Source organism: Anopheles merus, chromosome 2L (genome assembly GCF_017562075.2).
Source record: "Anopheles merus strain MAF chromosome 2L, AmerM5.1, whole genome shotgun sequence".
NCBI classification, from domain to species: Eukaryota; Metazoa; Arthropoda; class Insecta; order Diptera; family Culicidae; genus Anopheles; species Anopheles merus.
Window position 1 is genome coordinate 53658003 of NC_054083.1, and position 26988 is coordinate 53684990.

General features: G+C 49.9%; 7 protein-coding genes and 1 long non-coding RNA gene across 11 annotated transcripts; 3 read left to right on the plus strand and 5 right to left on the minus strand.

Moving 5' to 3' along the window:
• The first annotated feature begins 582 nt into the window (after positions 1–582).
• Positions 583–2906, plus strand: LOC121593667 (synaptic vesicle 2-related protein). Its single transcript, XM_041916234.1, has 6 exons — positions 583–1068; positions 1145–1269; positions 1353–1416; positions 1491–1616; positions 1685–2178; positions 2244–2906. Exons 1-6 carry the CDS (start codon positions 583–585, stop codon positions 2536–2538), a joined length of 1590 nt encoding a protein of 529 aa, XP_041772168.1. The 3' UTR covers positions 2539–2906.
• LOC121593677 lies at positions 940–1501 on the minus strand. The gene is made up of 3 exons (XR_006004815.1): positions 1430–1501; positions 1119–1292; positions 940–1031 (listed from the first exon to the last, which is right to left on the minus strand). It is a non-coding gene; the product is annotated as an uncharacterized LOC121593677 (long non-coding RNA).
• A 53-nt stretch (positions 2907–2959) lies between the features above and the next one.
• On the minus strand, positions 2960–5289 carry LOC121593665 (protein MTO1 homolog, mitochondrial). The gene is made up of 4 exons (XM_041916232.1): positions 5119–5289; positions 3260–5047; positions 3128–3188; positions 2960–3058 (listed from the first exon to the last, which is right to left on the minus strand). Exons 1-4 carry the CDS (start codon positions 5169–5171, stop codon positions 2960–2962), a joined length of 2001 nt encoding a protein of 666 aa, XP_041772166.1. The 5' UTR covers positions 5172–5289.
• A 2207-nt stretch (positions 5290–7496) lies between these two features.
• On the plus strand, positions 7497–12238 carry LOC121593668 (retinol dehydrogenase 12-like). Its single transcript, XM_041916235.1, has 4 exons — positions 7497–8697; positions 10998–11103; positions 11178–11743; positions 11810–12238. The coding sequence occupies exons 1-4, from the start codon at positions 8141–8143 to the stop codon at positions 12027–12029; spliced, it is 1449 nt and encodes a 482-aa protein (XP_041772169.1). The 5' UTR covers positions 7497–8140; the 3' UTR covers positions 12030–12238.
• A 507-nt stretch (positions 12239–12745) lies between these two features.
• LOC121593673 (27 kDa hemolymph protein-like) lies at positions 12746–14172 on the minus strand. The gene is made up of 5 exons (XM_041916243.1): positions 13878–14172; positions 13356–13796; positions 13148–13292; positions 12960–13077; positions 12746–12879 (listed from the first exon to the last, which is right to left on the minus strand). Exons 1-5 carry the CDS (start codon positions 13921–13923, stop codon positions 12862–12864), a joined length of 768 nt encoding a protein of 255 aa, XP_041772177.1. The 5' UTR covers positions 13924–14172; the 3' UTR covers positions 12746–12861.
• Positions 14173–14785: 613 nt separating this feature from the next.
• LOC121593669 (DNA ligase 1-like) lies at positions 14786–16440 on the plus strand. The gene is made up of 5 exons (XM_041916236.1): positions 14786–14945; positions 15017–15428; positions 15497–15594; positions 15659–15933; positions 16010–16440. Exons 1-5 carry the CDS (start codon positions 14863–14865, stop codon positions 16222–16224), a joined length of 1083 nt encoding a protein of 360 aa, XP_041772170.1. The 5' UTR covers positions 14786–14862; the 3' UTR covers positions 16225–16440.
• On the minus strand, positions 16360–18987 carry LOC121593670 (27 kDa hemolymph protein-like). The gene is made up of 7 exons (XM_041916237.1): positions 18812–18987; positions 18080–18350; positions 17477–17810; positions 17227–17390; positions 16977–17133; positions 16772–16901; positions 16360–16677 (listed from the first exon to the last, which is right to left on the minus strand). The coding sequence occupies exons 2-7, from the start codon at positions 18144–18146 to the stop codon at positions 16561–16563; spliced, it is 969 nt and encodes a 322-aa protein (XP_041772171.1). The 5' UTR covers positions 18147–18350; positions 18812–18987; the 3' UTR covers positions 16360–16560.
• Positions 18988–19453: 466 nt separating this feature from the next.
• On the minus strand, positions 19454–25664 carry LOC121593675 (calcyphosin-like protein). Of its 4 annotated transcripts, none has more exons than XM_041916248.1 (4): positions 25172–25664; positions 20360–20637; positions 20145–20297; positions 19454–20065 (listed from the first exon to the last, which is right to left on the minus strand). In XM_041916248.1, exons 2-4 carry the CDS (start codon positions 20635–20637, stop codon positions 19849–19851), a joined length of 648 nt encoding a protein of 215 aa, XP_041772182.1. In that variant the 5' UTR covers positions 25172–25664; the 3' UTR covers positions 19454–19848. The 4 variants fall into 4 exon arrangements, with proteins under 4 accessions (XP_041772182.1, XP_041772181.1, XP_041772180.1 ...); XM_041916247.1 differs by lacking the exon at positions 25172–25664 and adding an exon at positions 23636–23935; XM_041916246.1 differs by lacking the exon at positions 25172–25664 and adding an exon at positions 21609–22136.
• Between the last annotated feature and the right edge of the window lie 1324 nt (positions 25665–26988).

Below are 26988 nucleotides of genomic sequence, written 5' to 3' on the forward strand. Positions count from 1 at the left end.
GTTTGTGTGTGTGTGTGTGTGTGTGCTTGTGTGAGGGAAGGTTGAATGTATGGGGCGCCGTCTTGTCCCTTTTTCTTTGGCCATTGTACCAACATGACTGTGTGTGTGTATGTGTATGTGGTGAACAGTGGAGTGTAAAAAGTGACTCAAGCAACAACCGCAACAACAAACCGATCACCGAGAAAAAGAAAATGAGTGAGAAGGCCCCGATTGGCAGCGAAAGCGGTGTGCCAAGTGCGCGCTGCTGGCCAAGTGATGCGTATTGTGTATTTTGCGGAACAACATGCACACACACATACACCCATACACCCATTCACACTGTTGGTAGGAGTGGTAGGGGGATTGTTATCGAGTGTTATGGACAGGACCGATTTCACGATCGTGTTCAGGAAGTGGGTGGTGATACGGGAAGTGTAGAGGACAGCAACGAGCGATCAAGTGACGAACCACCACCACCACCAGCGTCCGACAGGCAGTGTTTGCAAAAAGTCACAATTTCTTCACTTTTTCACTTTTTGTAGATCGAAAGTCACATCCCAAACCCACCCCCCTCCCCTCCCGTAGACAAGCAGTGCAAACAGAATGAAGCCAAGGCGCGTCGGTATGGCAAGGGGCTATGAGGAAATGGATGGAGCGAACGTTCCTCGTCCACCCGGCTCGACGGCAACGGTTGGTGGAGCTGCGAACGGCGCTGACTCCTTATCGGGAGGGGCTAGCTCACCCCAATCACCGGTGTCTCCTCCCGTCGGTTCGATGTTGGCTGGTGCGGCACCGGAATTCGAGCTCGCCTCCGTCAGTGTGGTGCCGGATGATACGTACACCGTGACACAAGCTGTCAATGCGCTCGGTTTCGGATGGTTCCAGGTGAAGCTGTCCCTCTGCGTGGGGCTCTGCTGGATGGCCGATTCCATGGAGATGACCATACTGAGCGTGCTCGGTCCGGCACTGCACTGTGACTGGGGTATCTCGCGGTACCAGCAAGCGTTGGTCACGACGGTTGTGTTCTTGGGCATGATGCTTAGTTCCACCTTCTGGGGTCATCTCAGCGATCGATATGGTCGCAAACCGGTAAGTAATCTAAGGCAATTTTGTTTCAACACACATTCCACGCATCTTACCTTTCGTTTGTGTCCCTTTTGCGCAGGCCTTAACGCTATGTGGAGTGCTTCTGTTCCTGTACGGATTGCTGAGCTCCGTCGCACCGAGCTTCGGTTGGTTGCTGTTGCTACGTGGACTGGTCGGATTCGCCATCGGATGTGTGCCCCAATCGTAATAAGCCTTCGTGATGGTTGCTACGGGAGACAGAGCAGAGCAGATATACTAACAGGATCTTGTGTCCTTTTCCGTTTCAGTGTCACACTGTATGCCGAATTTCTGCCGACGAAACAGCGGGCCAAATGTGTCGTACTGCTGGATGTAAGACTCTCACCGTTCCCTAGCCATTTCGGAGTTGTGAACCATTTCTGAAACCTTTTGTTTGTGATTTGCAGTGTTTCTGGGCGCTGGGAGCATGCTTCGAGGTAGCGCTTGCACTGGCCGTGACGCCGACACTTGGATGGCGATGGTTGCTTGGATTGTCTGCCGCACCGTTGTTTATCTTTGCCATCATCACACCGGTATTGAGATTGATTGCTCTCTATGCCTCTTTTTGCGCCATTAACTCTGTTTGCTTGCTTGTTTGCAGTGGCTACCGGAATCGGCACGCTACCACGTTACCAGCGGCCAGAACGACAAAGCACTGAACACACTCGAGCAGATCGCGAAGGACAACCGGCGACCGATGCTGCTTGGCCGGCTGGTAGTGGAAGGACCGAGTGGATCGCGCGGAAGCTTGAAGGCACTGCTCGGCAGCTCGCTAAGGCGCACCACACTGCTGCTGTGGTTCATCTGGATGTCCTGTGCGTTCTGCTACTACGGGCTGGTGCTGATGTCGACCGAGCTGTTTGGCGGGAAGAACAAAACCATCGTTGATGGTGCGATGACGGACGACGGAATCACGATCGACTGTCAGCCGCTGGCAACGACGGACTATATGGATCTGCTGTGGACGACGCTGGCCGAGTTTCCGGGCATTTTTGCGACGATTTACGTGATTGAAAAGTTTGGCCGCAAGAAAACGATGGCGCTGCAGTTCCTTTTCTATGCCGGATGCGTCCTCATGATCACCGTCACTGAAGTGTAAGTTAGAGCACGAGCGTTGGATTGCTTCAAAGCGTAGTAAATGCTTTTCATTCTCTTTTCAGACGCGTATTCTTAACAATAATCCTCTTTATGGCGCGCGGAGTCATTGCCGGACTGTTCCAAGCGGCGTACGTCTATACGCCAGAGGTGTACCCGACCGCGCTGCGATCGGTCGGTGTTGGTGGGTGTTCGGCACTCGCACGCCTCGGTGCTATGGCCACGCCGTACATTGCGCAGGTCCTGTTTCAATCGTCGATCTGGAGCGCGGTGACCGTGTACGGCATCTTTGCAGCGTGTGCCAGCGTGGCCTGTATGCTGTTGCCGTACGAAACGCGCGGTGCTGATTTGGCGCACTGAATGAGAGATTCATGCGCCCTTCTTAGCGGGCGTTCTTGCTCTTTCTCATACTCATACCTATCAACAGATATACCTCCAAAACGCAAATACGGTGCACAAGCCACGTGTAGTGGAAATATCCGCGCGATTCGACGGAACTGTTCTGTGTTGTTTCCTTGTTTGTGTGTGTGTGTGTGCTAAGACTAGCTAAGAGAGAAGGAGAGAAAGAGGGTTAATGTTTTGCTCTGCTATACGTTGTATATAACTTCTCGCCTTATAATCGTCCAGTCGTTTTGTAATGAATAGTTATTTATGCATCTATTTATTTACCAATCAAATTATACAATAACAAGCTTAAACACCGGTTGCGTCTTTCGTTTATAACGATATTTGTGTGTGTGATTATTATACAGCAAGCTCCGGTAGGCAGCAAGGTCGGCAGTTAGGCGGCGGCACTGAGTGCTTCATGTTGCTTCACGAATTTCACCAACCGGACGATGGATGACGGTGTAATGCCTTGAATTCGGCTAGCAGCAGCGATCTGCGATTAGACAAAGCAAACGAAAGAATTAGTCTTAGATCAGGTTTAAGGAACGGATCCCTCACTTACCGTCTGAGGCTGTATTTTGACTAACTTTTCTTGCTCTTCGAACGATAGATTGAGGGATTTCCTTAAAAGAGAAGAAATACCCATTAGTTCTACTGCCCCAAACACACACACATTTTTCCCATTGATGCTTACGAAAGGTAATCGATAGCGTCCGGTATCCGTAAACTTTCGTTCCGCAACACTTCCTCGACCTCGCGCGACTGATCCTCGATCGACAGGCTGTACAGTGCTTCAATCTTGAGCCGCTGGCAAAGCTCGCGGTCATCCCTGATCCACCCGAGAACGGTCGGCTCAACGGCACACACGCGCTCGGTCGTAATTTCATCGTTCGAGATGGCCAACATCTCGAAAGCGCTTTTGTAAACGCTTGCCTTTGCCAACGGAAGCTGCATGGCCGCGCGCCACTGATTGCTTCCCCTCTTCACATCGCGCAACAGTTCCGACGCTTTCGCCAACCGCTGCCGTATCGAACGCGTCCGCTCGAAGCGCTCCCGGGACACCAGCCCCATCGCGTAGCCCTTCTCCGTGAGGCGCAAATCGGCATTGTCGGGTCGTAAACTTAGTCGAAACTCGGCTCTGCTGGTAAACATCCGGTACGGTTCGTTTGTGCCGAGCGTCGTCAAATCGTCCACCAGCACACCGAGATACGCTTCGGTGCGACTCACGGTTAGGGGAGAGCGGGCGAGTGCACTGGCCGCGGCATTAGCGCCGGCCAGAAGCCCTTGTGCGGCGGCCTCTTCGTACCCCGTCGTGCCGTTGATTTGTCCGGCCAGGAACAGTCCCCGGACGCGTTTGGTTTCGAGCGTCGGTAGCAGTTCCCGCGGGTCCACAAAGTCGTACTCGACGCCGTACCCGGGCCGCACGACCTCGGCCTGCTCGAGTCCCTCCAGACAGCGGACGAGCTGCACCTGTTCGTCGGCTGGTAGTGTGCAGGACAGACCGTTCGGGTAGATGAGCTCACTGTCGAAGCCTTCCGGTTCCAGCCATATCTGGTGCAGCTTGTGCCCGAAGCGCAGTATCTTGGACTCGATCGACGGACAGTAGCGGGGTCCGGTAAGCTCTTCGGTCACGTGCCGATTGCAGTGCAGATTGCGCAGCACAATGTCGTTCACCTGCGCTGTGGTTTGGGTGAGAAAACAGTCCAGCTGTTGGTGTGCCTCGAGCCAAACGCGATCGTTTAGGAAGGAAAACGGCACCGGAGGATCGTCGCCCGGATGACGGGCCAGCTGCTCGAATCGAATCGAATCGCGGTGAATGCGTGGCGGTGTGCCAGTCTTCAATCGACCCAATCGGAAGCCGAGCTCTTCGATGCTTTTGGCCAGTCCGATCGCCGGTTCGTCTCCGATTCTTCCTGCCGGGCGCGTTTCCAGCCCGATGTTGATCTGTCCCCGCAGAAACGTGCCAGTAGTAATCACGAGACTGTCCGCCGTCATCGTGCGTCCATCGGCCAGCTTAACTCCGGCCAACCGGGGCTGCTCACTGTCCTCGCTCAGCACAATGTCCTCTACGGACGCTTCAACGATCGTCAGATTCGGCGTGTTTTCGAGCGTCTGCTGTACCTCCCGTTTGTACAGTTTGCGGTCGATCTGAGCCCGGGGTCCCCACACGGCCGGTCCTTTCCTTCGATTTAACACCTTGTACTGGACACCGCTTCGATCGCAGCATCTCGCACACACCCCGTCCAGTGCGTCCACCTCGCGAATCAGGTGACCCTTCCCGATGCCACCGAACGACGGATTGCACGACATTTCCCCGATGGTGGACCGTTTCTGCGTCACCAGCAGGGTGCGAGCACCCATCCGGGCGGCTGCACTGCACGCCTCCGTCCCAGCATGGCCCCCACCGACCACTATTACGTCGAACGAACCGGAGCTGGCAGTCGAAAGGAAGGCACACCGAAGGCCACCTCGAATCGGGTGCCTGCAAACGGAAGGAAAACAGTTATTGAACGGTGCTAACGGGTGTTGAAGGTAACGTTCGTTGTTGCTTACCTTCGAACGATGTGTGAGGCAAAGGCGTGCCAAAATTTGCCTGGCCGCAACATTTATTCACCGTACGGAGGATGAACGTGCAACGGAGGAGCAAGTTTTGTAATCGCACCGGTTATTTCAACATTGCGCGATTTGTTTACAAACACTGACAATGCTGTTCGGTTGTCATTTTTTAATGGGTATGTTTATCGTGATGGGTCAGTTTCTTCGAACGGTTGGCTCGTGTGTCGTCGCTTAATTCGTGTGGATAATTGTAAATTTGGATTTTGTGGACATTTTGCAAATAAAAATAGTAAAACATTACTACGATCTACAGCGATCGATTACAGTAAAATGAGTTTCATTTATTTGTTTTCGTGAGAAATAGGACAAAATTATCACTAACAGCTAGAGCAGTGTGATCCAAATCGGGAGAGCAACCCTGCAGTACACGTGGAGCGCCGAAAATCCGTATCCGAAAACAAGCGAGAAAAGCTACATTTTGTAACAGGAGAGAATAATCTCGTGGAGGTAACTGGTTCCCGTTCGCATGTCTCTCTTATCGCCATTTTGTTCGCAATTTCAGCCACGAACTCTAACGATCACTTCGTCCCTTCGCTGATAACACGAAGGATACCCGACCAATGGGAGCTTATCGCGCGCTTCGTATCGGTTAGTGGGTACCAGAAAGAGAAAACTATAGCTGCACTGCAGGATCACGATCGGCGCCGGTGCTACCTACTGCGTGGCATGTTCTCCTGTTACTTGTGGTCCAAAAATTCGTTGGTTTCAAAGAATTTTGCAATTTCGACCGGCACCGGATGTGGTGTGGAGACGGAAAACGGCTGTCCTTTTCTTATCAGGCGACTGGATGAAGTCGATCACGCGGATTCTTTCGCTCCGATAAGATTGCGCGCGCATGATAACGATACCACGTGGGTGAGAATGATAACGTTGCCACGTGGTTGAGATGGATAACGTCGGCCAATAGGAACTTCTATTACCTTGCGCCAACCTTAGTGCGTGCAAGAAAAGGAAAACTATAAGTATTCCACATTAGTGTATGCTACCTACCGCATGGCATGATCTCCTGTTACACAAAACTCAAAAACACGTCAATTTCAAAGATTCCTAGAACAGAGCGAATACGCGGGACGAGGTAGGAGGCATCCTGCGGCCATTTTCCCCCAAGCGGTTCAAAAACGAAACCGACCAATTCTCGACTTTTAGTAACAGGCGATCATGAAAATCAGGAGGTAGCACCTATCGATAAAACTAACCCACGTGTCTCATACGGTGAACTCTTTCTTTCGCACAGTCCATTGCGGCCATTTCTAATTTTAATGGCGTCGATCGCTTAATTTGTAGGCGTACTTAACCTCCCTTCAAAAACAACGTCATCCATCTCGCCCACGTGGCAACGTTATCATTCGCGCGCAATCTTACCTGCGCGAAAGAATCCACGTGATCGACTTCTTCCGGTCGGCTGATAAGAAAAGGAAAGCCGTTTTCCGTCTCCACACCACATCCGGTGCCGGTCGAAATTGCAAAATTCTTTGAAACCAACGAATTTTTGGACCACAAGTAACAGGAGAACATGCCACGCAGTAGGTAGCACCGGCGCCGATCGTGATCCTGCAGTGCAGCTATAGTTTTCTCTTTCTGGCACCCACTAACCGATACGAAGCGCGCGATAAGCTCCCATTGGTCGGGTATCCTTCGTGTTATCAGCGAAGGGACGAAGTGATCGTTAGAGTTCGTGGCTGAAAATGCGAACAAAATGGCGATAAGAGAGACATGCGAACGGGAACCTGCTACCTCCACGAGATTATGCTCTCCTGTTACAAAATGTACCTTTTCTCGCTCGTTTTCGGATACGGATTTCGGTCGCTCCACGTGTACTGCAGGGTTGCTCTCCCGATTTGGATCACACTGCTCTCACTCTTGTTGATCGTTTTGTAATTATCGATCGGTTGTATTTATTAAAATCAGAATTATTCCCTCTGATTCTAAAATTAATTAAACAAATTGTATTGAAATCGATCGCTCTAGATCTTACCCATTTCCTCCCATTCAACCCCATTTCGCTTGCATTAGAACCTTCCCCACCACACACACACCCACACACCCCAACAGGGCACTCAACATTGTTTGCACGGCACAACACCCACAGGCCAAATAATATGGCCTGGAGCGTTTTGTTTTAACCCCTCACAAGCCCACAACCCACACACACACACAATGCTGCTGTGCCGTCGTGTAACGCTCGCGTGCAATAGACACAACGAAACGATCCGCTGCCGTCGCCTGCTAGATCGATTTCGTCTCCCCACCACTGTGGGGTCCCAGGAAAACTCGCCTACCACAGTAGGCAGCGTTTGCGCAGGGTGCTCGGTCGGCTCCACCATCGTCAATGCGAATGTTGCGATCGACGCGCAAACAGCATTAGTAGCGCGCAAGCGGCATCGCGTACGGTCGCACGTGCCTCTCAAGCTAGAATCGAACGCAGCGCCATTGTGGTACGGAATATTCTCTCATCGTACGTGATCCTTTCGTGAATTGCCTGCTAGGGCAAGGGCAGGGTTTAGTTAGTAGTGGCATCGGTTTTCCAATAGGTTCCTTTCAAATTGTGATTAGAAGAAGTGCACAGGAAATAGTGCACGGAGCAAAGCGTATTGATTTCAACACGATCGTGTGAAACAGTGAAGCGAATCAGTGATCATACTTCCAGCCCATTTTCCCACAGCCATGTGTTCGAAGATCGTTTTGTGATATTCTAGTGATTCAAGTGGTGCAGTTTGGGTGCAGTTCTATTATTCAAACTGTTTGCCGATCGATTGAGGCCTACAACAGCCTTCACCAGCCCCCAGGCAGCTACACCGGAGTCGCGCATGTCATTGGACATTGGCAAAACGTGTTCGTCTCGGCCGACTGTCCTCGCCAGCAACAGCGCGCGTGCTATTGCGAAAAAGCTCCCCCCACGACTGACTGTCCTTCTCATTCTCAAAACCCACTCCCACCTGCACCCGCTGCTGCCTAATGAATGACCAACCAAGAGCAGCAGCAGCAGCCGGGGCAGCAGCAGAAGCACCATCAACAGCAGGCGATTGCAATTACTATTCGGGACACATGCACCACGTCTGAGGGCGTCACGGGCGAACGGAAAGTGAAGCTAATCGTTAATCGATCGTCCCCGGTGTCCAGTGCCACCCGCACCAACGACGGCGATCCTGTCGCCGGCGCATCAGCAGCAGCAGCAGCAGTGCCGTCGCCGTCGGTAGCCACCACGACACCCCCACCACCACCATTACCACCATTAGTTCCTATCATGTCCATATCGCCCATTCCACCAAGTCTGGACGCCAGTCCACACCACCCCCAGCCGCAACAGCCGCCACAGCCAGCGCCGCTGCCACCGCCGCCACTGTCACACCCAAATCACCAGCACCAGCTGGAGCAGTACCAGTACCAGCTGCACCAGCAGCAACTGCAGCAGCTACAGTACCAGCAGCGGCAGCAGCAGCAGCATGACCTATTCATGATCGTCAGTATTTGCCTTGGCTCGTTCATCCTCATCTTCGCGATCGTTTACTTCGTAAGGTAAGTGTGGTGTGTGACTGGCGGTACCCGGCCACAGGCTGCCAATGTCGTCGAGTGCAAACCCCCACTCCCTCCTCCCAATCGGCGATCGGTGGCCTTCCGGTGGGGTTCGCGAACACGAGCACATTGGTTGCTTGATTGGTTGGTTGTTCGCCATCGATGATCGCTTAATTAGAATTTGACCGTATTAGTTGTATGACCCTCCCCCCCCCCCCCTTTGTACCCTCACAGCTCCATTAGCAGCAAAGTGTACGGGGAGGCAACATTCCGCATAGGAATTCGCACATTAGGAAGAATGTTGAAGGAGAGGAGTTGAAGGTGGGGAGCAATTTAATCGCCCCTATCCAAAGACAACAGCCGTGCGTATTGGCTTTTACGATCGCATTGGGGGTAGCCAAGATAAGAGTGAGTGATAAAGCAAACAGTCTTCAAGAATGGCGATGGTGATCCGAATGGTGTTTGCGCTTTTCTCGCTCTCGTTCTTATCTATTATGCCATTCGAGCGCCAATGTAAACGTCACACGATAAGCGGAGCAAAACACAACACACAATGTTCGAGATGTTCCCAAATTGTTAGCACCTTCCCTCGCACGCAATGTCGTGCGCTTATCTTGCGCCGCAGCCTTGCGTAGGGAGAAGAGTCCACTGTGGTTTTGGAGCGTTTCGGAGCAGTACGTTCCAGTGGTTCTGTTTAATCAGTTGTGTCTTGGCAAAGGAACTCAACCCTCAAACACAGCGAAATGTACGTGTGTGGTTAGGAAAGAAAAAAAAAACAGTTCCCAATCTATTTGGGAGACAAAGTGTTTGTGTTTGCTGTTACGGTTAATTCTTTTTTTTCTGGAGCTAAATTTAATCATCTTACACACGAAGAAGCCCCCACACATTCACAGCCCGGATATAAAGACCCCACCATCCCAACCCCGGACGCATATCGATTCCCTAACGACAGCTGTTTTACGTCAGCTTCGAAGCGTTTTAAGCTAGTTCAACGCCGCACGCTTCGCGCAAACGATAGACGATGGATGTGCGCGCAGTTTGCAATTAATTATAGGACGCAAGCCGTTTGCCCCATGCGCTCGGGTGTGCGCGTGTGTGTGTCGACCACAGTAGCCACCGATGAGTTGATGGTTGGGAGATGATACTTTACCCTTCCCATTCTCCTCCCTCCTCTACCCCTGCTTTAATTATGGTGCATTCTATTGTTTTTCTTTTTTGTTTTCCACGCGCTAAGCGATACGGAAAACCTGCCCGGATCGCGTACTCCCGCCGCGCGAAGGTTCCGACTTATCGGTGCGCATCTGCGCACAAATCACAACCCCGTCCCTTCTCCCATTGTGGGAAGATGGGCAGCCATGTGCCACTGCAAATCACCCCCCGCTCAGAGCACCCTTTCCCAACCCCGTCCTAAACCTCAACGGTCGTTTCAAATTGCACTACAAACGGCCAGAGCCGACAAACGCCGGGAGCGTTTGGAGCAACAAATGGTGCATTTGCGTGCCAGGTGGGTTGATCCGATCCGAAGTAGGCTGTGTGTTAGTGTGGCCTTTCCTTCCACTCTCCCGCTTCTCACTCTCTCTCACTCTCTCTCTCTCTCTCACTCTCGCTTGCTTTGGTTGAGTCATTGATCGGGCGGAATGGAAAGAATGAAAGGGGGCCGGATTGGTTTGGCAAGGAAATGGAAGGATGGATGGATGGGGAGGCAAATACGCATCAGTTCAAGCAACTCGCTGCCACCACACTGACCGTTCACCAGTAAAAGGTGAACGATGTTTAACAAGCTCGCGAACTTCGAAGGCAAAGATATGCTTGGAAAAGCCGCTGCTCGAGCTTGAACATTGTTGCTTGAAGGGTAGCGGCGAAGAGCACGCTGTGGAGTGCTGTTACGAGCCAGTTAACAGTTATTGTTGATGGAAGCATCCAGAACCCCTGAACAGCTGGTTCGAATAGTTTGATAAGACATTATCCGGTAATCTACTGTGTCATGTGGACATCGTGAATTATTTCCTCATTTTTTAAAGGCGCGCTCATCATAGGGCGCCTTTTAATGTGGTTTGTGTATTCACGATCGCTCAAAAGTGCATTAACCGACCTGTGGCGTGTGTGTGTGTGTGTGTGTGTGTGTGTGATAATCACGGCCAAAGTGCCGCTATTGTTAGAAGCTATATTATTCACACATTAGCGTATTAGCTCGCAACTGCCGGCTCAACTGCCCCCTTCCACGATAATATCTAAATAAATGATCTTCAAAGTCTCTCTCTCTTTCTCTCTCTTCTATCTCTCTTGTCTCCCCTTGACGACAGGAAATTCTTTCAGGGTGGTCAATTCAAAAACAAAGACATCCGGCTAGATGCGAAGGTCGTCATCATTACCGGTGCAAATGCGGGCATTGGGAAGGAGGCCGCAATTGTAAGTGGGAATTGGTGCCCTGTTTTTTACTTCCAGCCCCTCCACTGACCTCCCCCCCCCCTCACTCTCCACAGGAATGTGCCAAGCGGGGTGCGCGGGTGTACATGGGCTGCCGCGATCCGGCCCGGATGGAGAAGGCCCGCCAGGAGATACTGGACAAGTCGGGCAGCCAGAATGTGTTCGGGCTCGAGCTCGATCTGGCCTCGTTCGAGTCGATCCGCAGCTTTGTCAAGACGTTTCTCAGCATGGAGCGCCGGCTGCACGTGCTGATCAACAATGCGGGCGTGATGGCGTGCCCGAAAGCCTACACCAAGGAGGGCTTCGAGATGCACTTCGGCACCAACCATCTGGGGCACTTTCTGCTCACGAACCTGCTGCTGGACGTGCTGAAGCGGTCGGCACCGAGCAGGGTAGTGACGGTTTCTAGTCTCGGCCACAAGTGGGGCCGCATCAACAAGGACGACATCAACGCGGAGAAGGACTACCGGGAGTGGGACGCGTACATGCAGAGCAAGCTGTGTAACATTCTCTTCTCGCGCCATCTGGCCAAGCGGTTGCGGGGTACCGGCGTCAACACGTACGCATTACACCCGGGTACCATCAACACCGAGCTAACGAGACATCTGAATCCGTGCTTCAGGTTGGTAGCGACCGTGTGGGAAATAATCACTGCGTATTATATTACAAGCCTTTACCAACTCCACAGAACGATGGCAAAACCCATTTTCTGGGTATTTTTTAAGTCACCAAAGTCCGGCGCCCAGACCACGCTGTACTGCGCCATGGAACCGACGATTGCATCCCACACGGGCCTGTACTACAGCGACTGCAAGCTGAAGGAACCGGAACCACACGCACAGGACGACGCAATGGCCGAATGGCTTTGGAATTTGAGCGAGCGGTTGACGGGATTGTCGTCCCATTGAACGTGTTCCAGGAACGCGGCCTCACGTGTTTGTTTTTTCTCTCTCTCCCCCTTTCGTGTGTACTCATCACCCACTCGTGGCCCTTTCTTCCTTTCTTACCAAGCGCCCAACTGGGTCAGAGTGTAACAGAACAAGTGTAGACGATAATGAATGATAGCTTTGTGTGTAAGGAGTAGCAGCAGCAAGAAAATACAGCATTTCAAACAGTACGGCAATGAATTGATTATGTTTTGTGAGCCTTCGACAGAAAGATGACACTAAAACACCGGAGAACAGCTCACTGAATTCAATGTCGGACAATAACAAGCCGAATGATTGATCGTGCTTGTTATTACTTAGCGGCCTCGCTCTCTCTCTCTCTCTCTCTCTCTCTCTCTCTCTCTCTCTCTCTCTCTCTCTCTCTCTCTCTCTCTCGCTAACGCACCTTCGCTACACTATCCGTGATCGACGAACTGGGGGAGAAAGTAAGGCGATCGTCTACTTTTCCCTCATCCACAGCACGCCAAGCTGATAGTCTTTAACCGGAATTGATAACAAATTCTACGCTGTGAAAACGATAGATTCTACCTACTACCCGTTATCAGTTTGATGAACCACTAACTTATAATAATAAAAAAGAAAAAAAACCCATCCTTTGCAGCAAACTATCTGACGAAAGTAGGAAGCAACCTAAAGGGGTAGCCGGAAAAACGAGGACAAAGCAGATTACGGAAGCGTGTTTCTTCAAAGTGCAACAATTTATTTAGCAAAACAGCAGCAGAAAAGCGGTATAATTGATCTTACTTTCTCTAGATCTTATCGACGATTGCAATTGCTTCGTGGGTTGTTGTGTTTAGCGGCCCGCATTGTTCTGTAAAACACAAACACACACACACCGGGGTAAATCAAATAATCATTCTAGCAAAAATGGAAACGCTTTTACAAACTTACCGCACATGGCGATCCCTTCCGGACGTATCGGAACAACGATTCCACCAGATTGGCCGGCGTCGATTCGTCGCACTGCTCCAGCTCCCGAACCATGCAGTTTTGCAGCTTGGTAAAGTCCCTGAAACGGAACGGATGAGCCCATCAGCTTGGAAAGAATTGTTCACAAAACAGGCACGGGCACCACTTACTCGCACTGCTTCGGTCCGATCACCAGCCTGGGGATGGTTGTAAGGCTTGTTTCCGGTACGTATCCACTGAACGTTTCATTCACACAAGCAATCAGATCGTTCTTCTGCTCCTGGAAACATTCCGGTCCCTTTTCGGCGATAAACACTGCAACAGTTAGGAGGGCAAATTAGTACCGGATCTCACCCAAAAACCGATGGCTCCACGTACGTGCAATCTGATCGCCGTCCTTGTGGCACACAAAGTTGAGCAAATTCTTGAAGATGTCCAGCCCGGACGTTTTGAACACCTTCTCTTCCGCCTCCAGGCACGGATCGACCGCGTTCGCGAACGTGTTTACGCACTCGATCAGTGTGGACCGCTTGCGGCAGTACTTGTTGAAGACGGTGTCCAAATCGCCGGTCGGTTTGGCCGCCTCCACCTCCTGCTGGAACTGTCCAATGTCGATCAGGCTCTGGCCACACTCGAAGAACGTCTTGGCCGCATCCTTCGCATTGTCGTACGCATCGGCCGGTGCTCCGGCAGTGTTGCACTTGTCGCGCAGCATCCGCTCGACCTCCTCCATGGAGGGAAGCGGTAGATTCGCTGGCAGACGTTCCCGGATCGCGTCGACATCGATGGCGTTCGACACATCGGCCACCGTTGTGCCAGCTTAAACAACGAACAAACGAACACAAAACATTACCAACACTGAACGCGCAAACTGTCCACCTTCCGTAGAAGAAGTCTTACCGATTGTCGCTAGCAAAAGAAGACACGACACTTTGACGCCCAACATTGTTCCCGGTAATCACTTTCTTTCCCACACTTTAATCCCGCAAGGCAACCCCGAACCGACCGAACCCGTCAACGGACAATGAATTAATCGCCACCCCGTATCGTATTGGCTTTTATACGGCGCTGTTCGATTCCGCTTCCAAAGGGTCGTGATCTTGGACGGGGCTGATCCGCCTGCTCTCCGCACCGCAAGACGAGACACACGCGGCCTGCTAATCGTAATAATAAACTGATATGGCGGCCGCAGCCGACGAGCTGTACTGCGGAAACAAACGTTTCGACGACTCGACTCGCCGCGCATTCAAGCCACTCAACTAGATGATCATGTGCACACACACACACACGCACCCGGGGTGGCGTCGTTTTGGGGTGGCATGGGAGAGGTTCTAACGATGCGCTCGTACTCGTCCGGGCTGCTGGGAGTAAAGTTCATATAATCGGACAACGGTACACGGCTGTGTTTGGAAGCGTAAGCGGACGCGAGCACGATCCACGGCCTTACGTACTACCTATGCTTCCATTACACACACGGAACCGCTCTCAATTGAGCATTATTGACTAGAAATGGCAGCAGTAGCCGCAGCACCATCCGACACCGTACGATAAAAGTACAAATGCACTCCCCCGACGAGGACATGAGCACTTTGCTGAGGCACGCACTCCATATTATTCGATGTTTTCGTTCTGTTTTTTCCCCTTTCTCTTTACGTAAGACCCGCAGAATTGATCAGCTCACTTTCTTTTAACAATTGCACTAGAATTACTAGACGGCCTGGATGACTGAAATGGTTTCCCTGTCGATGTACTGATTTGACAGCCCGACCTCAAATCAATCGGGCAAGCCTTATTGATCTCGCTACTAATCGGAGTAGCCATTGCTTTATGCACAGTGTGTCGCATTTCACTTCTTCTCAGCACACGGCAGCAGAACGGACAAGCGATGGACGGTGCGGGAGCAACTAGCCTGGAATTACATTCGGAGAGTGCCTTAAAAATGGATGCTAGTTTTGAGGAAATTATAGGGTAAGTACGATTTTACAATTCATGTACAATTTTCCGTTTCTAAACTGTCTTCCTATCGCGTTCAAACTTAGGCAAAAGGCAATCCAAGTTTCGACGGAATGGAATTCTGAGGATAGCGACACAGCGGATGAGGCTAACGATGCTTCTGAGTATAAAGATGTCGATTACGAATCGAAACTATCGAACGTTTTCTCGAACATGTCACTCGCAACATCACAGTCGAAACTATCGATGTACTCTACGGAAAGTATCGAAGCGTCGGACGAAACTCACGGACAAGATGCTGGGCGGACCCCGGTGCAGAGTGACACCGAGGAAGAAGAAGATCCCGATGAACGTTACGATGGAGGGAATGGTTCCGGCAGCACTAGCGATTCTAGCGATACGCTCGATGCGGGTAGCGAAGAGGAGCAGGAGGAGGAGGAGCACGAGAAACAACCCATTTTTACCGATCGTGGTGGCGGTGACGCAGATTTGAACTTGGTAAGTCCCCTAGGCTTTCATCTCCATCCTGTGGCTGTGCCTATTTGCAATGTGCCATTTCTTCCTAGGATAGTGATCCCAGTAGTCAGATCATTAAAGTAAACATTGCACACAAGAAGCGCGATAGTGACCCGGAAGCGTACAAGAATTGGCTTAAGGCTAAGAAGTAAGTACTGTGTATCCGATTATCCAATACTCTTATACGACTTCATGCTCAATTTGCATAATAGCGAAGAGATACGGAAAAATCGCGAAAAGGAACTGCTTGCCAAACAGGAACTTCAACGCCAAAAAGAACAGGACGAGGAAAAGCGCAAAGAGGAAAGTAAAAAGAAGATCAAAGAGTGGATGGAGCGCAAGAAGCAGGACAGCACTAAGAAGGCCACTAACCCAAAAGCTGCGAAGGAACGGCAGCATTCCCAGAGTTCCTCTTCGGACCATCTGTACTGTGATCCGGACGCCAAGTTCAAGAGCTGGCTATTAAATGTCCGAAAACGAGAGGAAGGTAAATTGAATGTCTACTAGCATCCCCTCCTGTCGACCCCACCACCTAAACAATATATTTGTTAATCTCTGCACAGAGAAAAGGCTACGGGCGCAGACGGTAAAGCAGCTCGAGAAAAAGATCCAGGACGAGAAGAAGAAAATATCTGACGAAATTTACCAGGAATGGTTGAAGAGTGCCAAACACAAGCCAAAACCGGTGCCACTGAACCAGGGGCCACACACACTGCGCGGTACGGTGTCGCAGATTTTTATCAACCCTCAACCATGGAAAAGTAATGTCGAAGAGTAACGTGGCATCGACATTTTGGGCTCAACTCTTTTGCTTCGGTACCCAAATTTTCCGTATGCCTACACTAAGCAGATGAGGTTACACAAGGTTTGATCTTTTAGTCGTTTTTTTTTCATCCTCGACCTCTACACCAAGTCCTGTTGGGGGAACGTTTTATTGTTGTTAACTGTTGTAAAATTCAAATATGAAGCATTGTAAACACTTTTCCTTTCCCTACCCTAAAGTACCCTGATTTCGGCGGTTTCGGCCACATTGGAATGATGGTGTTTCATCAGTCAGTTTCGATTTAGGAACTGTTTGTTTGTTCGCTGTCGGCATGTCGGCGTTTACCGGCGGTTACCAGCGGATCAACAGTTTGGCTACCAGCGCCATTAGCAACGTGGAGGTAATAACCTGATGGGAAGCCGTCGTAAGCTCACCGACATTGCGTGCATGTTTCCGGGGGGTCGCTTCCTGCAAAGAGAGAGAGAGAGATTCACATCAATGCTTAGCCACCATGACGGTCGAGGTATTTTTAGTTGCACTGAGCGCATCTTTCCACACTTACACCCGTAATGTTGGCACAGGGCGTTTCTCGGCGCACGAACTTGAACAGCGATTCGACCAAATTGGCCGGTGTCGATTCCTTGCAGCCTTCCAATGCTTGCACCATGCAATCCTGCAGCGAGCTCATCTCACTTTGCAAACGAAAACCCAAGTGGTATTAATTTGACACCTTCCACACCATAATAGCCGCACAGAGCAATACTTACTCGCATTGCTTTTTGCCCATCACCAGCTTCGGCAGCCCTTCGGAGGCGGCGGGTGCAGAGTCATCCCTCAGATACCCCGACATCGTACCATTGACACAGTCAATCAGAGCGTCCTTCTGATCGGCAAAGCACTCCGGGCCTTCCTCGGCGATGAACACTGTATGAAAGGTGCAGGTGATAATTAAAACCCGGAACTGCATTTAAATGGTAAACATTCAATAGAAGCAACATCCAGCAGCGCGTTACTTACGTGCAATCTGATCGCCATCCTTGTGGCAGACAAAATTTAACAACCCATGCACAATGTTCACCATCACCACCTTGCTCTCCTTTTCGTCATTTTCCAAGCAAACGTCCACCTTGGCAGAGAATGTATCGATACACTCGATAGCAGCGGAACGTCTCCGGCAGTACCTGTTGATGGTTAGAGTCAATTTGAACAGCGTTAGCGATAGATCGGTCGATGGAACGAACGCGCAAAGCATGCCATGACGTTATACTTGTTGAACACGGTGTCCAGATCGCCGGTTGGTTTCGCCTTCTTGATCTCTTCCTGCAGATCGCTAAAGTCGACCAGGTCCTTCATGCAGTCGCCAAACTTTTGGGCCGCCTGTTCCGCCTCCTCGTACGATGCATCGCTGCCGGCCACACGGGAACACTTGTCTTTGATGATTTTCTGTATATCCTCCAGCTTGGGCAGGGTGACGTTCTTAAACTCTGGCGGCAGTATGTCGGCCAGCACCTCATCCTTTAGCTTGTTGATATCGATGCTGTTTAAATCGATCGTTCCCGGTTCGGTCGACTCATCTGCTGCAACGCCGCCGGACTGGAATGCTGGAAGGGGGAGCAAAAATACGTCACGTTAAAGTTTGCTTTTCGGTATGCTGCTGCTGCTGTGTATGCCTTTGTCTTTGTTCCACTCGCAGTAACGATGACCTTTGAACAGCAGAGCTATGGGATTGTTATCGCATGGACCTTATGGTTCTTATCAGTTCCTTCCTGGGCCATTTACCCAGCGCACTCGTGAGTAATGGAAGACACCTAGCCCTTTTTACAACACCACAGGCCCATCGTGATGAAGTATTCGTCTTGCGCTTACTTACCGATCACTGCCAGCTGCAGCACCAGCAACAACGCTGCACAGGAACCCAAACGACGGGATGGAATCATTTTGCGTGCGAAACGATCCGGATAGGACAGCCAACGTCCGAAACTAATTGAACCGAACGAGAAGCACTTGAGGTTGGTCGCAACGACGCGCTGATACTACACCGCCACCACACGACGACAAATGCCCGGATCCCGAATTGGGTGGAACGCGACTGGACACGCCGATGTTTCGATGCCTTATCAATAAGCCCGGCCGTATAATACCTGAAGAAACAATGATGATAACGGATCAGTTAGCGCAGGAGGGAGCTCAGGGCGGCGATTCGAGCTGAAACCTCTTTGCGCAGTGAGCGTTTCGCGCGCTCGTCGTGAAAGGCATTTTGATTTGATGGCAAGGTCATGCTTACAACCTGACCGCCGCACCACACCGAAGCCGTCCGTCCGTCCGTCACCGACCTGACTCATTACCGTCCGTGTGCTGTGCAAATAACGCGTAATGTACAAGGTCTTTTTTGCAACTTTTTATTGCTCCTGCTTCGCTCTCCCCACCAACCGTGCGTCGTTCAGTGCAAACAATGCGTTACCCTGTACCCTTTTACAATGAGTACGATGAGTGGCAATAATTCAAAGTACAGGTGTTTTAAGTGTTCAGAAATATCACCACAGACAGGCGAACACATGACCACGAAACGGGGTGTAAAACAGGGACAAAAAATAATACACACCTCTTTACCTATGCACATGCATACCGTACAACCACAGCCACAGATGTACGCACACTTATGGAATTTGTTAACTGCTACCTAAAATCAATGGTATGCAACATTGAAAAATGCAGCTCTAAGCTTGTAATTCTATACACAACAAAACAAAACACAAAACCGTTGACCGCTTGCGTTCGGCAGAAACTGTCGGTGTTCCGAGAATGTTCGTTTCCCGAGCTGTCAGTTTACACACTCAATCTGCACCCGTCGCGTACACTTTGATGCAGTTTGAGGAGGTGCGTATGAGAGGTGGTGTACGGCTACGCACACAGATTGAGTGTGTTCGTTCCGCTGCGTTTCGGAATGCAACAAGCAGTGGCTTCACAAAATAAACAAACGACACAAGCACCACAGCGCGTACAGTGGTGGAACAAACGTTTGACAGCTCGTCCTGTACATTGATCGAAAATATGTGTTCTTCCGCTTGTAATTACCTGCAAATGCTTAAAAATAATTAACGATAATCGTTTGTATGAATGAAAAGGTAGAAAAACAATCCTAACAAACCTGTTCCCCGAACGTCCGAACAAACGTCAAAGATTAACCCTTGATGGGTCAAGGAAGCTGCTAGAGATTGCGCACTATGACACAATTGCGCAAGGCGACTTTTCACTCGGAAACATAAAACTGTATGTTTATTAATCGTTAAGTAAACACTTGTGCATTGATTTGTGTTTCAACAACAATCGGAAAACGTTTGCGTGTCTTTCTCATTCCGGGTGCAGCACAGTTTCATCATCAGCTGCTGGCCACGACGACTTCCCGGCGTGCAGGAGTTTTCCTGTTTCCTCACTTTGGTTCATCTTGCTCCTGCTGCTCATCTCTCAAGGCAGTAGTAGTTTAGAGTGGTGTGTGTGTGTAAAAACTCGGAATCACTTCCGGTAGTTGTTTGATCGAACCAATCTAATACATAAGATGTATGCCGGGTACATAAAAAATGGGCCATGGGGGAGTGGTACGATTAAATATTAGTTGTACGTAAACGGCAACAGGCGTGTCTACAGCTTGAACGCCTGGCGCATCATCAGGTCAAAGTACGCATCCGAATCGATAGAGGCGCTCAATCCGGCGTAGTAGTTGAGGAACTCCTCTTTGGTCACGGAGCCGTCCACATTGCCGTTCTCCTCAAAGTTTGCCAAATACTTCCGCAAGATGACATCCTCCGTCTCCTCTCCACTGATGTACAGTGGATGGTTCTTCACAGAGTACACATTCCTGGATGGAAAGATGGAAACAGAGCGAGAATTGGTTAGAAACTGGCACACAAATACTTTCCACACGAACAATTCCTCACTTTAAATCCTCGATCGTTATCGTTCCATCGCCGGTCTTGTCCAGCTTTGCAAAAGCTTGCTTCACAATGCTGACCCTGGACTCGGACATGTTTGGACGAATCGCGACTAGAAACTCGGTCATGTTAATCGAACCGCTACCGTCCGTATCAAATCTGTGAACATAAAAATCAAGGGTTAGAAAACTGTACTCCAACATCTTCTTTGGCCATCATACTTGTTAAACATTTCTGTCGCTTCCTCGGACGAAATGTCCAGCCCGGTGTCGTGCAGACCCTTGATAAACTCTTCCAGATTCAGCTGCTTGTTGCCGTCGTCGTCCATGCGGCGGAAACAGCGTCCCAGCCCCAGGATACCCGAGGCACCACGGGCAAGGCACATGTGTCGCAGCTTCTCGATCGAGTCGGTCAGCGCGCCCGAGGAGAGAGCACGGCGGCTACGGTTGATCATTTCAGATTCTTGACGAGACATTGCACTGACGGGGCGATGTGCCATCTGTGAAATACAACAATAGAAACAACACACACACACACATGTTAGTATGAGTATTTTATAAGATATAATAGAGTGGCGGCCACTTTTTGAGTTAATTTTACATTTGAATTGTAAGTCAGAACCACTAATGTACTACTAGCACGAAAGACGCACCACGTGTTAATGACCCGAAAACGATAAATCTATTTCGTGGTTTACTAAATTATGGACCATGTCATGGAAAACCCGATTGCTTAGCAACCATCCGCGCGGCATGCATGGTGTGTGTTTGTGTGTGTTTGTGTATGTGTACACTTCGTCACGCATGAACAAAGTATCTTGTACCGGATATTGAAGCGTTTACATCCACCTCGTTCCAAGGTAAAAGCACCTCAAATTGATAGATTCTTTTGTGTAGAGAATGATTAATACAATTTTGAATAGGTGCTGACAAGCGATATTCACTTCCAGCCATTCACCCCTGACCCCACCGGGGCAAACATTCAGCCAGTTCTTAGTCCTTAGCACAGCACCTCGTCGGAGTCGAATCGAACATGGACGGCTGCAAGAAAGCAACGACGAAAGCGGGAAGAATACGTGCGTATCCTAGTAGCCCATGGTAGACGAACATCGCCGTGGACGACCGACGAGCAGCGTGGGCGATGTGTAGTTAATTACGATGACCTCGTTTTCCCACCCCAGGACGATGTAGCCGACGTTGGCGCGCCATTGACTTCCAGGCACGACGACCGCTGGGGTGACGACGCCGGACACCCCGCCGGACTGCGTGCGTCGTGGGACGAATCCAAGGATGAAAAGTAAAGCCTTGAATTGGGAAAACTCTACCCCATGTCCCAGGCTACTACGAACTGCGAGCTGCTAGAGAGCTGCCCCGTTCGTCGTATTCATCGATTGGCAGGCGCGGCGCTTCAGCTTCTTCTGGGCCTTTCTCTGGGCAGGGCGACTGACCATCGACGATGGGGAACAATTACCTTGAGCGGAATACGATGATTGAACCGGTGGATTGCCCGCATGGTGGTGCTGGTCGATGGGAATTTAAGGTACAGTGTTGTGAACTCCACGGTGACGAATTTATATTAGTCAACGTTGGGGAATTACGGATGGGTACCGTTATTACGGTAAAAGGAACGTGAGTCAATGGTGGAGGTAGTTCGGTAGTAGTTCGAGAGATTCCCGCTTTCCGCAACCGCAACTTCAAACGAGGATGCGTAGATCTTGCGCAAGTTCGATGAACTTCGTCCGAGCTCCTTCCGTCGCTGGACGGATTTATGGACAAAAGTTTTACCGCTTTTTGTTTTTGTTCTTCTAGTTAATGTTAACCGTCGCCAGCCGATGAGTTTTCCACCGCACCGTATGCACAGATTTCATTGCACTGTCTGAAAATTGCCAACTGTACCCGTAATCACACCACACCACCGTGAAACCGTGGAATCGCAAGCGGAAGCGAACAAATCCCTAATGCGAATGCGGCGAAGGCACAAACTGGACTGGTGGAATCGCTGTGTTGGCCTGTTTACTCCGGCTTTACCAGCCGCCATATCCTGGTGGTGGTGATGGTGACTTATTCGCATAACACTACACCAGTGTCGGTATTTCGTCCTTTCGGCCACCGCAAATAGGGCCGCCGTGGCGCGAGAGAGCGAGCATGTGGCGTATAAAAGGACCTCCTCTGCATAGCAGCACGAGCATGTGTGTTGGCAGGAGAGTGAAAATGGAAATGTGAATTCTAGGGAGAAGGAAAGCCTGGCGTGTTTGAAATCCACCGGTCAACAGAGAGCCACTGTCGCTGCTGCTGCTGCTGCTGCTACGGGTGGTCAGTGGAGCAATAGGTCAGTCTGTGTGTTTGGGGGCACTGATTTTTCCCCTCAAACAAGAGAGACCCTTCAGAATGCGTCTTCCTTTTTAATCGGAGAGTTGTGCTAGAGTCGGCTTCTTGTGCCGTAGCACTGGGGGGGGGGGGGAGGGTGAAAGCGATCAATAAAGCTGCCGCTTATCCCCTATTACTTAAGATCCCTGGCTTGTGCGCGGGTGTGGAGGAACACCCCTACCGTGGCGTTTGTTTACACTTTTTTTCCATTGAAAAAACACACCTCCATTGCTGAAGATGAATTAAATAATGATAGGGGTTGATGTATATACGGCGCTTTTGTGCAGCACATCGTGCAGGGGGATAGTAGTTGACAAGTTCGCTCTAAATGGTGTCATCTGAAGTGCGTCATTTTGCTAGAAATGGTAATACAGGCACATACATAGGGGGACGGGACGGTTCGGTTGAGTAACTCTACCCATGAGTAACAGCCCGTCTACGGAAATTAGCAATTCTACCACACTGTGTGATTTGCTAATGGAATTTCCGATATTCCATTACACTCGTACACGAACATGGCACATGGGTGGTGGGTTCAAACTTACTATAACCCATCCAACCGTTACCAAACGCAGAAAAGCTCGTTAATTAATCCGCTTCTCTCGGCACGGGCTAATCGGCGGGTTTGCCAGTTCAATTAAATAATGACGACCATGAGGTGCCATCTGCTTGGGCAGACTAGTTCTTCCGAGCGTTCTCCCACCCATTCGCCACCATTCGTTGACTTCTTTACGGTGGTGCGTTTGCTTACTCTTTGATCGAGATGATCATCAGAGCGACGAACTAGGACGGATTTTCGATTCGATATGCGTTTGATTCTTGATCATTTTCTTGTGCCGACGCTAACTGTATACGCGGGGCTGTTGTCTTCTACACGCTTCCCTTCTCGCACACAAACCATTCCACCGTGAAACTTAACGCCCGTGAAGGTCATAGCTGATGTTGCGAACGATGAACAAAACACGCACGATGAATGCAGCAGCAGGAGGACGCCGACGAGAGCCCGTGAGTCAGATACAAAATATGGAAATGGACGCCAATATTATTGCAATCGCTTTTGTCACAGATGTGGTGTGATTTTGTGCTAAAATTTGTGCTAAAATAATGGACAAAAAAAAACACAATATTTACACAATGGTAACCGCCAGCAAATAAAATAAACGATTGCTCGTTTGTTGCGCGTTCGAAGAAGGTTGGTTTTTCGGCTTCTACTGTTTGTTACACCTTTCTACACTGCACAGATCTTCACTGTTGAAGAAACTTTATGTCCCTTGTAGCGGTCACTCCGTTCGAGCTGATCCGATCTCACCAGAGCACTGACGCTGAATGAAGAAACCAGTTCCAGCGTACAAAACTGCAACCAGCAGCAGCGCAACAAGCCGCCGCAGCAGCGTTTGTGGTGGTGGTGTTGTCGTCGCCGCCGGTGGCGCGTTACTCATAATGTATCCAATGCCTTGCCGCCCTGTCCCCACTCTAACCGCTAATGGAAAAGGGGGGAAGAAGTGACCTTGCTCCACTCCATACTGTGGCATGCGATGAATCTGTATCTGTAAGCGATCTTCGAAATTGCCTTTGCCGGTGTGCGAAGGTATGAGCGAGCGCCTTGCTGACTGACTAATCTAGTTCCGTTGATGCAGGCATGTACTGTCAGCCGCCGGTGTGTCCCGTTGTGTGTGTGAATGTGTGTGGGGGAGGGGGGGATGGTAAATACACACACAGCGCTAATACCTTTATTACACATCACCCTTTGCATAGCAATAGTTGGATCGTTGGTGGAAGAGTAGACATTTTCGATACTTAAAATCCCATTTTTCACCTTTTACCGGTTGGGGCCAAGCCTTCATCCCATGTAAGTGGTAAGTGCATTTATATCCCGCCCCTCCTGACCTCACCTAATGTACTAATGCCGTCTGTCCCTGCCCGACTCTCTGCCGTGGTCGTCCAGAGACAACCGGAAAAGCGTTGCTGCACGTGCGCAAGAAACAATATCGCAACCCATCATCAGTGTCGGCATTCTGTTCGCTCCAATCGATATCCGGCCGATAGGATCTAGACGTTCTGGGGCGGGGTATAGGGAGAAAAAATGCGCCATGCGTGACACTGTCCTGTTGTCCTAGCTGCAAGGCATATGGGAAGGGAAGGGAATGGATACATAATTTATGTCTTTTCATCCATCACCACACCACGAACGAAACGGCACCGATTGGCGCAAGCTTTCAAAGGCATTAAATTTTTTCGAAAAGATCGATTCGGAAAAAACGTTGCATCAGCACACAATAGCCTTGGCCCTGACCTGGTGGAAAAGAATTCTGCGGGGGGAAAGGGCGTGAAAAATCGGTGATTGAGCCACAAGGAGAAAGGATTGCATACGCTGTCTGTGCACTAAATTCACAAGAAAGATTTGAATTATCTCAATCTCTCCGTCGATGATGAATAATTTCTCTTTTTATAATGATCATACACGGCAAACACACACACTTATTCGACAAACGAACGCGGATTTTCGATATGAAGAGCAAACATATGGTCCACATTAATCACACCACGACGGTTGCTGCATGACTCACTCGCTAATGATATGATGTCGATAAGCATTATGCAAATAAGTGGGAAAACTCATCGCACACATACACATACACAGACAAACAATCATGTGGTTTTACTTACCTTTTGCTTCGGCTGTTAGGAATAATTCGACTTCACCCAAAAATCGCACCAATCTCACTAAGCGAAAATCAGCTTCTCTGGTCGGCGTGGCGCGTGTAGCCGTGTAGTACACCCGGAACTAAACCGTGGTGCGATCTAACCAGTCCGAAAATGGTTCAACGAATAAAGCTCTCAAATTTTGGTCTTGCCAAGTTGCGTTGTGTCTCGACGTTTGCCGTTCGTTCCGTTTTTCCTCACGGAAATGGTCTGCCATTTATCTCTTTTTTCGGCGCTGGGGAGGAAAATTACACCTCCCCAAGGGTGCGGCATCGTTGTTGTGGTTGTTGTTGTTGGTGCTGTTGGTGCCACCCAACGCACGTCACTCCCCGGTGCTACTACTACTACCGTCGGGGTTTATGCTGCCGTGCGATAAACTGTCGTGAGAAAAGTAATGAACGTGGCAGCCGTTCTCACCAAGCACTGTCCCTACATCCCTTCCCGCCGTCGCATTGGACGACACACGATAAAACCGTCCCATTTGTGGTAAAAGTCTATTAGAAATTAGAACACCCTACGTGACTAACTTTTTTGGAGGGCTCACGACGATTGTATCCGTAACTGGTTTTCGAGTGAAAAATTTTCGGTAAGAAAATTGAATTTTTCGCGCGTACTACCTACCAGCTACCAGCTAGGGAGATTTGTTGGCGTCTTGTGTCTGAGCGCCCAGCAGACAATCGAAACCATCTGGTTTGGGGTAGGGTTCTTCGACAGTCCGACGAGTATGGATAGCAGCAACAGCAGCAACAACAACAACCATGCTCCGCAAAGTCCCAAAGCGGGAAGCTCCATGCTGTTGGCGCTGTGCCAACATTCCGCAAACGACGCACCGGAGGGAGGCATAAACGCATGGAGTTTTTTTGTTGTTGTTCGCCATGCCAGTTACCCCCAAGAAGCAGTTCCGTTGTCTTCTTCCCTTGTACGCTGCGGCGGCGGCTGTAAAACGTACACGCATCGCCGGTTTTCGTTGGCAGTTGGCCAAATAATCAGATTCACTTTCAACATCACTTTCGAGCTCACACGGCGTCTGTGGTTGTACGCATCTTTTGGAAGCTGGTTAGTGGGATTGTTCGTTCAAACAGCGAAAACATAATACATACAAAGATCAGTGTTCGGCTCTTCATGCTTGATGAACGGATGAATTTCTAGACATGGCTTCAATACATCAAATTCGTTTAACAACACCACGCGTTGGCTTGACGACGTGCGGAGGGAGATGTTTTTAGTACGGCGTGTTTCCTTTTCAAATGTGAAATCTTTCAGTTGTGAAACATTTCATGATGCTTGAGTGTGCAATTTACGCACCCTCCTTGCACGCAATCATATGAAGGGGATGAAAGTAAAAGCTGCGCTGAAATGAATTTAGTGGCAATTATATTTGTTAGATGGAATGTGGCACCGCAAATTGTAATTGAGATTTAAGTAAATTATACAAAATAAATGTAAAGAATGATCACACACATACCTGTTCGTTGCTGTCCTCCATTTCTTACCCCCTTCAACATGTGATCATTTTTCACACACAAGCATAATATTATGAAATTGACCCTACTGCGAATCACGTTTTTGCATCGTGCTTCCGGAAAGTTCCGTGCATGTGTATGTGTGCGTTGGAACAACAAGCGCACGTGCACAACAGCTGACCGGCGATCGATAATGGAGGAGACCAATCACCATCGGCGACGAATGGTAGTAGATCGAGCTAACACGAGAGGGAAACTGCCATTGATTGAAATGCATTGCACGAACCAAAACAACCACAACACACAAGGAGGACTGCT

Coding starts and splice junctions, on each gene's coding strand:
- LOC121593667 (XM_041916234.1), top strand. CDS start 583: ATGAAGCCAAGGCGCGTCGGTATGGCAAGGGGCTATGAGGAAATGGAT. Junction 1,069..1,144: donor ATCGATATGGTCGCAAACCG/GTAAGTAATCTA, acceptor CCTTTTGCGCAG/GCCTTAACGCTATGTGGAGT. Junction 1,417..1,490: donor AATGTGTCGTACTGCTGGAT/GTAAGACTCTCA, acceptor TGTGATTTGCAG/TGTTTCTGGGCGCTGGGAGC.
- LOC121593665 (XM_041916232.1), bottom strand. CDS start 5,171: ATGTTGCGGCCAGGCAAATTTTGGCACGCCTTTGCCTCACACATCGTT. Junction 3,189..3,259: donor GACGCTATCGATTACCTTTC/GTAAGCATCAAT, acceptor TTCTCTTTTAAG/GAAATCCCTCAATCTATCGT. Junction 3,059..3,127: donor TCAAAATACAGCCTCAGACG/GTAAGTGAGGGA, acceptor GTCTAATCGCAG/ATCGCTGCTGCTAGCCGAAT.
- LOC121593668 (XM_041916235.1), top strand. CDS start 8,141: ATGACCAACCAAGAGCAGCAGCAGCAGCCGGGGCAGCAGCAGAAGCAC. Junction 8,698..10,997: donor GCGATCGTTTACTTCGTAAG/GTAAGTGTGGTG, acceptor CCTTGACGACAG/GAAATTCTTTCAGGGTGGTC. Junction 11,104..11,177: donor TTGGGAAGGAGGCCGCAATT/GTAAGTGGGAAT, acceptor CACTCTCCACAG/GAATGTGCCAAGCGGGGTGC.
- LOC121593673 (XM_041916243.1), bottom strand. CDS start 13,923: ATGTTGGGCGTCAAAGTGTCGTGTCTTCTTTTGCTAGCGACAATCG. Junction 13,797..13,877: donor TCTTTTGCTAGCGACAATCG/GTAAGACTTCTT, acceptor TCGTTGTTTAAG/CTGGCACAACGGTGGCCGAT. Junction 13,293..13,355: donor GGACGGCGATCAGATTGCAC/GTACGTGGAGCC, acceptor TAACTGTTGCAG/TGTTTATCGCCGAAAAGGGA.
- LOC121593669 (XM_041916236.1), top strand. CDS start 14,863: ATGGACGGTGCGGGAGCAACTAGCCTGGAATTACATTCGGAGAGTGCC. Junction 15,429..15,496: donor GTGACGCAGATTTGAACTTG/GTAAGTCCCCTA, acceptor ATTTCTTCCTAG/GATAGTGATCCCAGTAGTCA. Junction 15,595..15,658: donor AATTGGCTTAAGGCTAAGAA/GTAAGTACTGTG, acceptor TTTGCATAATAG/CGAAGAGATACGGAAAAATC.
- LOC121593670 (XM_041916237.1), bottom strand. CDS start 18,146: ATGATTCCATCCCGTCGTTTGGGTTCCTGTGCAGCGTTGTTGCTGGTG. Junction 17,811..18,079: donor GCTGCAGCTGGCAGTGATCG/GTAAGTAAGCGC, acceptor TCCCCCTTCCAG/CATTCCAGTCCGGCGGCGTT. Junction 17,134..17,226: donor GGATGGCGATCAGATTGCAC/GTAAGTAACGCG, acceptor CCTTTCATACAG/TGTTCATCGCCGAGGAAGGC.
- LOC121593675 (XM_041916246.1), bottom strand. CDS start 21,650: ATGCGGGCAATCCACCGGTTCAATCATCGTATTCCGCTCAAG. Junction 20,638..21,608: donor ATCATCGTATTCCGCTCAAG/GTAATTGTTCCC, acceptor TGTATTTCACAG/ATGGCACATCGCCCCGTCAG. Junction 20,298..20,359: donor GCGACAGAAATGTTTAACAA/GTATGATGGCCA, acceptor TTATGTTCACAG/ATTTGATACGGACGGTAGCG.